The sequence below is a fragment of the Typha latifolia genome, chromosome 7 (genome assembly GCF_019914945.1).
Source record: "Typha latifolia isolate L0001 chromosome 7, TyphaL0001v2, whole genome shotgun sequence".
Taxonomy (NCBI): Eukaryota; Viridiplantae; Streptophyta; class Magnoliopsida; order Poales; family Typhaceae; genus Typha; species Typha latifolia.
The window spans coordinates 6,137,169-6,146,207 of NC_133092.1; the positions used below are offsets into that span (position 1 = coordinate 6,137,169).

Consider the following 9,039-nt stretch of genomic DNA (forward strand, 5'->3'; position numbering starts at 1 on the left):
TACCAGAAAATGTAGCTTGGAGCACCAACTAAAAGTTGCAAATCGAATTACTACCTTTGCTTTGTTTATTTCACTTTGTTGGCATTTTATTGTGAACGGAAGTTCATTAGCAAAGGACTAATTCCAGCCTGCACTATTCCATACAAGTATTTCAATGATAAACAAATTGCCAAACACCTACCCGAGACCAATTTTGTATGCATGAAATAAGAGAAACCAGTGGGGCTGGCTTTAGCAATTTGCGTAACTAAAAGTCAGAAATGCTTCACAAAAAATGTCCACCAGTCGTTACTTCTACAGAACTAATGACATGAGCAAAATAATCAATTTATACTTTTCAAACGACCCTAATCCTCAGCAAAGCAAAACCTTTTAGCAACTTTCTCCGGTGAAAGAAACCTATGCTTCAAACGACCAGAAGAATAGTCTAACTGCGAAGAGGTCAGCCAGCCAGTTAATGTGGTTTGAAACCGGGAATCTCCTAAAGAATCTGCTAACATCTGAGAATGGAAAAATCCAGGATTTTGGAACTCACACAGGCATAATGTAAAGGTGCCCCCATATTTTCTCACGTTATTCTTCTACTTTATGACTCCTCATTTCTTATTATATGAAGCAGGAAGACTTTCTTGGCTCAATCATCACAATATAATGATATGTTGGTGAAATATAATTGTGAATTATTCCCTTGTAGCTTGTTTTAGCTTGCGGCGATTGAATTGTCCACAATAAGAAGCTTCTCAGGACTGAAAGGCCCCTCTTCGCTATTAACGATTCGGCTTTGCCATCTTAGTTGATCTGCAGCTCTCTTTACTTTCAGTACAATATCAACATGGTCTCGGACTATCACAGCCCCATCAGGACGAAGGATCCGATCCATTTCAAGCAAGATATCAAGAATGTCGCACCTGCAGATGAAATGACAACACAATGATGAAGAGTATTGCGTTTTTTCTTTCCCACTGTAGAAAATTGAGATCATAAATTGGGTCACATACACAACGAACTGCTACTGACACAAGCTAGAATATAACTTCAATTTTTCAGCTGGACAAATATTGAACACACTAGAAGTTTAGAATGATACAGAACTTTCACTCTTAGAATGTCATGTTCTAGTCTGTTTAATGGCAGAAACTAAAATTCCATAATTATTTTTAAGTGGCTTCACTTTGGTTGATTCTGTGTGTAAGCTCTCTTGTTAGTTCCATCAGTCAATCTGCCAGAGCTAGTAAACTTTCTGAATGGCTAGCAGTTTCTCTTGCCAACCCTTATAAACATCTTATGTTATTGTCATATGTGTATATCTTGCTTCCCCAATGGATGTGCACTATTAAATGAAGTACTGAACCACTTACTTAATTATCTCACCATGTGATATGGAAAATGGGTTATTTGCATGATCTATGATACATGTTAGCCACCACAGTACCATGGGATAATGGGAGTGAAGTCTCCCGCGCCAGATCCAGCGCTGAGAAACCCAGGGCAAGTTAGAAGTTAGGCCCCTGACTTGAAATTATGAGTATCTAGGTCCCTTGACCCAAGCCACATCACATACCCACTGCCTACACTAGTATGGACCAAAAACTACATAGAAAGATATCAACTAATAAATTTCAAGTCGTCTGTCCTTAAGAGGCTAATTCTGCTGTCTGATGGTGAAATTTGCCAATTGCATACAATACCACCCAAAAAGACTAGCAACTTTAGGCAGTGCATCACAAACTGAATCAGTTGCAATAACAGGTATCAACTTCAATAAAGAGAATCTGCTCAAATATTATGTAATGGCACAAATCCACATGTAAATAAAGTATCAAATTTTGTAAATTAATTAGCTAATGCTTCTCTCTTCTATCATTTTGATCTGCATCACCAACACATAAAAATACTAGATAATGAGAACTATTGATTTAAGATTTTAAGGAGTAAAAAACTTACTTGTCCATATACAAGCTGAATATTCCATTAGCATGTATGAAATCATATGTACGTGGGTAAGTAGAGAAAGCTTCACACCTGCAATTACGAGTAAAAAAATTCAGCAAATTATAGTCCCTTAAAAATTTAAGCTGATGGCAGTAGTGGAGTTTACAACAAAAAAATTGATAATGATATCATGAAGACAACTTTGTAAGTTTATTTGAAAATTTTGAAACATCCAAGACATCATGCAACTGAAAATAAGACAGAAACTACAATTCTATAATGATTCTTAGTATTTTTCCTCTCTTTTTTATATTTTTTTGAATGCTCTCTATGAGAGTGCAAAACAACATAGATCTGTTTCTGAGGAGTCCAAAGATACTAATATAAGGATGTGTATGACTTAATCTATAAGTGGAAAAGGAACAAGGAGATGCTTCTATCATCACAAATCTCATGAAACATGAATCTTTTTTGGGAAAGTCTCTTCTAAGATATTAGGGAACTGCAATAAAAGGTCCTATATGTGCAGCAGAAGCTATGATATATTTTTTGAATAGTCATAAAAAGAAAATTGTTTGCTAGAAAAAGTTAATACCAGTCCATGTATGTTCCAATGAGTCCACGTTCATAAATAATGCCTAGTGTATTGTTTGTTCCGACTGCAGGAACTACATTCATAACCCAAACAGGATATTTGGATAGGGCAGCAGCGAAACCTCCCAAACCAGCATTCATGTCCATAATATTTCTGTATTTACCCTCTGAAAGAGCAGTGAGATATCCACCATAGCGAGATATGATCTTGCTCCAAACTACACTATCATGATTGTAATCATTAACAGTTATCCCCTCTATGCTTCTTCTGGTTATCCTTGGTGGCACTGCATTTAATCTTCTAGGCCACTTTTCAACAGAACCACCAGCTACATCTTCAATATCATCAACCTTTGGAAGAGGAGTTATGCACAGCTCCATCTTCTCATACCTGTTTTTACAGACAAGAAAAATCTCTAGGAGTTCTATCCAGAATCTGCTTAAGATTATGAAATGCAGTATAAACTAGAACCATATATACACAAATATCTTCCTATGAATCATGGACATGGAATTGGTCAGGACATGATAAGGATATGCCACCAAGATAGTCCAGGAGAAAGGAATACAAGACGACAATCATACAAACATATGGCAAGTGCATTGTTCATACATATATGACTAAATTATTCATATGAAACATTAACTGCTATATGATTTGCAAAATCTAGGGGTAATAATGCCGATAAGTGACTGTGAGCATTAACATGTTATTAATCATAGTAAATTCCTTACCATAAACAAGTCAAATATAAGAGTTATTTAACACTGTTATTAACTGTTCACGAGATAGAGAAACAGGATAGGATTAAAAAAATTTAGATGATTTTAATTGATTAGAAGAATGACATAAATCCTGGTGCAAAGGCGAATCAATTTATCTTCCACATTCTGAGATTAACGTCCAACATGTTCATACTAGAAGAAAATATCATGAGACACCATCTTTCTAGAGCTACACTCAGGAAAAGAAAAGGAAAAGAATAGAAGCTTCTTTCCAATTTGATGAGTTAATCAGGACTCCCATTGCTCTAAACCAACCCAACTCCTCACCATCTATCCTTAATTATCAAAGTTGTGTCATGCTTTGCAAAACTTTTCATTTGAATTAGTTTTCATGTACTATTATCAAAATCTTACTGGTCTTAAGAGCAAACAAAATATGAAACAGCTAATATTTTATAGTTTACATAACACACATGCTTATGATGGGACAATATTTTATAATTACTTCCTCAGAAAAATATGAAATATCCACATACTTAGACTGGAGGACAAAATTAAAGAAAACAAGAGTTGAAGGCACTATGAAGATTAGAAGGGAATGAAGAAAAAATGCTGCTTGCAGAATCACAATTTTCATCCAAGGACCAAGCAGAGTGACTTTCTCCCTTGGACAAAGTGGCCTAGAAGTGTATGCAATAGTAATACCATCAAAAGGCATAAAATGCCAAGCAGAAGTATATATTATGTCTTTGTAATTAAGGCCACACTAATTTTACTAAAGCAAGCTAGGACTGAGAAAGTATCTTCCCATTGCATATAGAAAAAGTATATGTTCTGCTGCACAGTAATGCAGCGACAATTGAAGATCAGATTTTCTAACCCAAAGGAGAGGTCATAGTATAAGAAGGATGAACTAGAAAGTAGAAAGTAAACCCGTTTGATGTCCAGAACAACAAATATCTCCAACTGTGCAATCAAAAGATCAGAAAGGTTTATAGGGAACTCGTCAGACAAAATGGTTTGTGGATAAAGCTTTTGGAGCACTTAATAGCCCTAATATGAACAGTAGGACAATTTATGGGCTTATAGCAAAGAATTCTACACATACTACATTAAGTACAGTCAGATAGCTAAGCAAATAGATCGAGGGGAGCAAGAAACACCTTACCAAGCATTATCTGGGTCAGTTCCTGCACAGAAAGATGGGGAATTCAAAGATTTTGCCTTTTTGGCACAGTGCATATGATTGGTCGGCTTTCTCCATACTGCAATGGAGCCCTTCTCTGCAACCTTCTTCCAACAAAGTTGTTTAGCAAGATCCTCTATAGCCTTTTGCTCTGCCTGTAGATCTTCACGTGTCCGTGCCCAACCCTTATACATAGTTTTCCAACTGATGGGTGGCCCAGACAAAACCCAATAGCCACCGGGACGGAGAACCCGGTCAATTTCCAATAGGTACAGCCCATCTGAAATCAGCTATAAAAGAGAGTTAGAAGTAGCATGTTGCTATATATTTTTCACTTTTCACAAGAGGAATCATCATCCTAATTATCATAAATATAAATGACTTCTTAGGACAAACCAATTAAGCAAAGAAAAAGAATTCCAAAATATTTGGTGTTTAAGAGGAACAAAGTTATTGCAAATTTGTAGGTACACTTCTACATGAACTTAATTAGGTTTCTAGAAGTTATGAATTTGAACAAAAGTATAACTACATATCGTTTATTAAGCAAATGCATTACTTCTTACAAGATATTAAAAAAAATCAGTAAGAGACATCCTGTAATGAATAATACGTTGTCATCCTTCATCTTGAATTTCTATATCTTAGTCAACTCATGAGATCTCAGCAAGTTCCATTTTTCAAGATATTATTGCTTAAATAAACTAAACAAAATTTAGAAGAGAAAATTGTGTGATAAAACAAGGTATGCAGTGCAATTGTGCAAAGGTAAATCGCATCTACCATGACCAGTCCACGGCACCAAGCATCTCGCGCAGTGAGCCATATCAAAGGACATAGATGGATATGGTAGCCTGTGAATACTCAATACTCCAAGCATAGCTGGCAATCCACGTTCAAGGGCAAACTGCACCTGAGCTTCATGTACATCTCTTGGTGCAATGGACATAGTCATTATTTTATAGTTCAATAGATGTCCACCAAAACTTGCAACCTGCAAAGGAGTCAGTACAGGATAAACATTTAGAAATAGTATACTCTAATAAACTACAGAAGATGAATACAAACTAGTGGGTTGACACACTCAAGAACAGCATAAATGAACAACATAAATTGCCTCCCATAAAGAAAAATGAACAGCTGAATGTTATAATTCCGACAGTTATGGCATTTATGCAGTACAAAATGAAACCACATATGACAATTTCCTTCGGCATGGAATACATAGGAAGAGGTAGGCTCCCTTTGAAATTAAAGAGACTAATCAAAAGATGTGGTGGGTAATTTTAATCAAAGGTCATATGACTAAATATGTTTGACACTACTCGAATATCTAGAAACCAAAACCCTGTTCTTCTAGTATCTTTTAGTACGCATAAGTGTATGTAAGATGATCGGTAGTATAAGCATAACCAGAGTCTTTACCTCAGTATAATCAAGCAGACAAGCACACTACCAAATACTAATTTGCAATGTCTATTACCTCGAATGTCATCACAAACTTTTTGATTTGCTTCTAAGTTTTAACTAAGTACTTGCATCAATGGTAGCATAACCCTCCTTTTCTCATGAACTCTTCATACAATTAACATCTTTCCATCATTCCATCCCAACACCTCCTGTAATTTTATTTGCATAAGCCAAAACTATCTTGAAAAGTTAATTATTAGTTTACTACTCTCTTTGCAAGTGCCGACTTATGTAGCTTCTACACTCCAAATTTTTATGCTTGTCTCAACTTTTTAAAAGTGATAACATGTGCCCCAATCTTTTCACTTTTCACCTCATTCACAATTAAATTCTATATAAATGATCCTAGCTTCTTAACAAGACACAAATATTGAAGCAACTATTTTATATCATAATTGTTCTCTAGGTTACTGCACGCATACAACACATTAAAGAATTTAAACACCACTTAACACATTCTATTCTGCACTAGTCCTACTGCAGTTGTCCATTTAATTTGAAGGATGAGGAGGATTCACAATGATGGCACGCAAGAAGTTTCTATCCAATAATTTCAGGTACTTTCTATTGTCTTTCCCAATCAAGGGAACAGTACCAGTAGACGACATGCATAATGGACCATAATGCATCTTCCTAAGTTTTTGGTAGTAAGTCTATAGATGGCAACTTCAATAGAAAGTTGAAAGTTCACTGTCACATACTAACTCAGAGCTCTCAAGATGTTTTGAACACATTCCATTCTATATATACAATGCAATTCCACAAAAGAATTTTAATTGTGACTCTGCATCAAAGAAGTAATTTCCTTAGATCTGAAATGATTCTGAATACTCCAAGACAGGCACCCCATACAGCGTGGGAATATGCATTCCGTATGGAAATATCAATTTTAAATCATTAAGTAGATTCCCTGAAACATCTTGATCTAATGTGAGATCAGGAAAACATGCAGCATCTCGTGTGCTGAGGTCATTACACTAATGCTCATGCTGGAGAATCCATCAGTAATTGATGAATACCTCCAAGTGAAAGAGGATCCGTAAACAAAATTAACCAAGCAAATAACATCAGAAATCTCACTATCAGAACACAAGCGAGCACTTGTAAGAAGCCAAAGCAACAGAGAATAAATCTATGAGTTAACAGAAGAATCAACTCACCCCACACCCGACGTCGAGCACCGTCCGGACCTCCCCGCTCTTCAACGGCACTAGCTTCGCCATCTGCTCAACATACGACTTCACTCCATTCACAAACGAAGTGCCACCCCCGGGAAACACCAACCACTCCCCCTCGACTCTGACCCAGTTCTGCACCTTTTTGGCCTCGCTCAGCTTCTTCGACGGCACGTTCGCGAACCACGCCCGATCCCGGCTCTCCGGCCACCGCGGCGTGGTTTTGTACCCCGCCGGCCTCGGCACGCGGCACCGCGCCCTCTCCTCGGGCCCCGGGCAGTGCCGCTCCCGGTGTTCGAGGTCCCTCGTCGGGAACCGCCTCTCCCGAGCCAGGTCCTGGCACGGGCAGTAGTCGGTGAAGTTGGCGGCGCAGAAGGGGATCGGGGGAGGCGAGAAGAGGTCCGCATCGGGCAAGGGCGGGAAGGCGTCGGCTGCGGCGTGGCGGGGGAGGAAATCGAGGCCTCCGGCGGCGGTGGCAACGGAGACGGCGGCGGAGGGGGACGAGGAGTTGGGGAGGCAGGCGGGGGTGGAAAGGACGGAAGGGATGGAAGGGCGGTAGTTGGAGTACGTGCCGAGGAGGTAGGAGGAGACGGAGAGGAATGCGGCAGCGAGGATTAGGGTTAGGGTTTGGCGGTTGGGGTGGGGTAGGAAGGAAGAGAAGGCAAGCTTCGGCATCTTTTAAGCTCTTTCTAAGGGTGTTCCAATTTCTTCTACTCTTTGAGCTCTCTTCTCATTTTGGATTAATACGGTGAAAAGGGTGGGAGAAAGAGCGAGGAGGAGAGATATATTTGTACTGAGAGTAGTTGAGCATCGTCCTCCTTGGCAGGGAATGATTGGTCACTAGCTGGCTATTTTGCCGGAGGAGACGGTGGAAGGATCATGACTCCACGGTGGGAGTACTAACTTTTGACTTGTCTTAGGAGTTAGGACTCTTACTACGCGGAGTAGGCTATTCGGTTGGGCTCTGTTTTATTTGACTCTTAAGCCCCGGTCATGATCTAGATATGTTGAGCTAAAGTAGAAGCAGCAGTATTTAGTTATAAACTAGAATAAGTGTATAATTATTATTTATAATGTGATGTAAAAAAACTCAAAAATGTGTTGGTTTAAAAGAGAAATATGTAATATGTCAAATTAATGGACGAAAATATCTATTGACTTTGATGATAGGTGATTATTTTAAATATATAAAATATTAGAGATGGTGTCTATTTGCAGCCTTGAGTAGTTTTAAGACCATATTTACTAAGATTTGTAAGCTTGAGTATATTGAGCACACAAGCAGGTGGAAGAGTGGTAGCATGAGTATTAGGATATCTGTTAACGGCGTATAGATTGTAGTTTTTAAAAAGTCTAGAAAGATATTTATATGCTTTTATAGTATAAGAGGGCAAAGTGATACTAGATCAAAATACATGAGCCAAAATTTATTAAACCTTAAATAATAAGCTGCGAAGAAGTATAGGTGATAGGTGTACATAGAGATTACAATTGTTTTTTTTTGTCTAGAATAATACTTTAATAAAAGCTTTACAATAGTAAAAAATCACCAATTTATATAATTCGACGGAAATAAATTTTCATCAAACATTTAACACATGAACATAAAGCTAGACTGCTTTTGATACAAAAAATATTCAGTAAATTATACTATTTGAAGTAAAAGAACACATAGAAATTAGCTTTTTGAAGTATATAAGCAGAGATATGCAAACATAGTCTGCATGCAAAGCATCATAAAATTTTTTTATACACGAGTTGAGGATTGTATGACAGACAACTTATAACTACGATCATTATTTCTAATAACAGTCATGTTATGTAAGTCTGAGGCTTACTAATTACTATGGATGTAGTCTTGATGTTGTCATGCGTTCTCCAATTCTTTATCACTACATTTATTGACACGAACTTGGTCAAATCGGATCCATTCTCGGCACATTGGGCTCGCTTGGG

At 37.7% G+C, this 9,039-nt stretch overlaps 1 protein-coding gene across 1 annotated transcript; it reads right to left on the reverse strand.

Moving 5' to 3' along the window:
• Nucleotides 1–207: 207 nt before the first annotated feature.
• LOC140792472 (probable methyltransferase PMT19) lies at nucleotides 208–8,022 on the reverse strand. Its single transcript, XM_073143497.1, has 6 exons — nucleotides 7,069–8,022; nucleotides 5,222–5,432; nucleotides 4,421–4,718; nucleotides 2,528–2,917; nucleotides 1,945–2,022; nucleotides 208–908 (listed from the first exon to the last, which is right to left on the reverse strand). Exons 1-6 carry the CDS (start codon nucleotides 7,756–7,758, stop codon nucleotides 701–703), a joined length of 1,875 nt encoding a protein of 624 aa, XP_072999598.1. The 5' UTR covers nucleotides 7,759–8,022; the 3' UTR covers nucleotides 208–700.
• Nucleotides 8,023–9,039: the final 1,017 nt, after the last annotated feature.

Bases quoted from the DNA above. Each gene is read 5' to 3' on its own strand.
- LOC140792472 (XM_073143497.1), bottom strand. From the start codon at position 7,758: ATGCCGAAGCTTGCCTTCTCTTCCTTCCTACCCCACCCCAACCGCCAA. The intron at 5,433-7,068 runs GTGAGTTGATTC...ACTCCTTTGCAG, and splicing joins TGCTCGACGTCGGGTGTGGG to GTTGCAAGTTTTGGTGGACA. The intron at 2,918-4,420 runs GTAAGGTGTTTC...CTGTAAAAACAG, and splicing joins ACTGACCCAGATAATGCTTG to GTATGAGAAGATGGAGCTGT.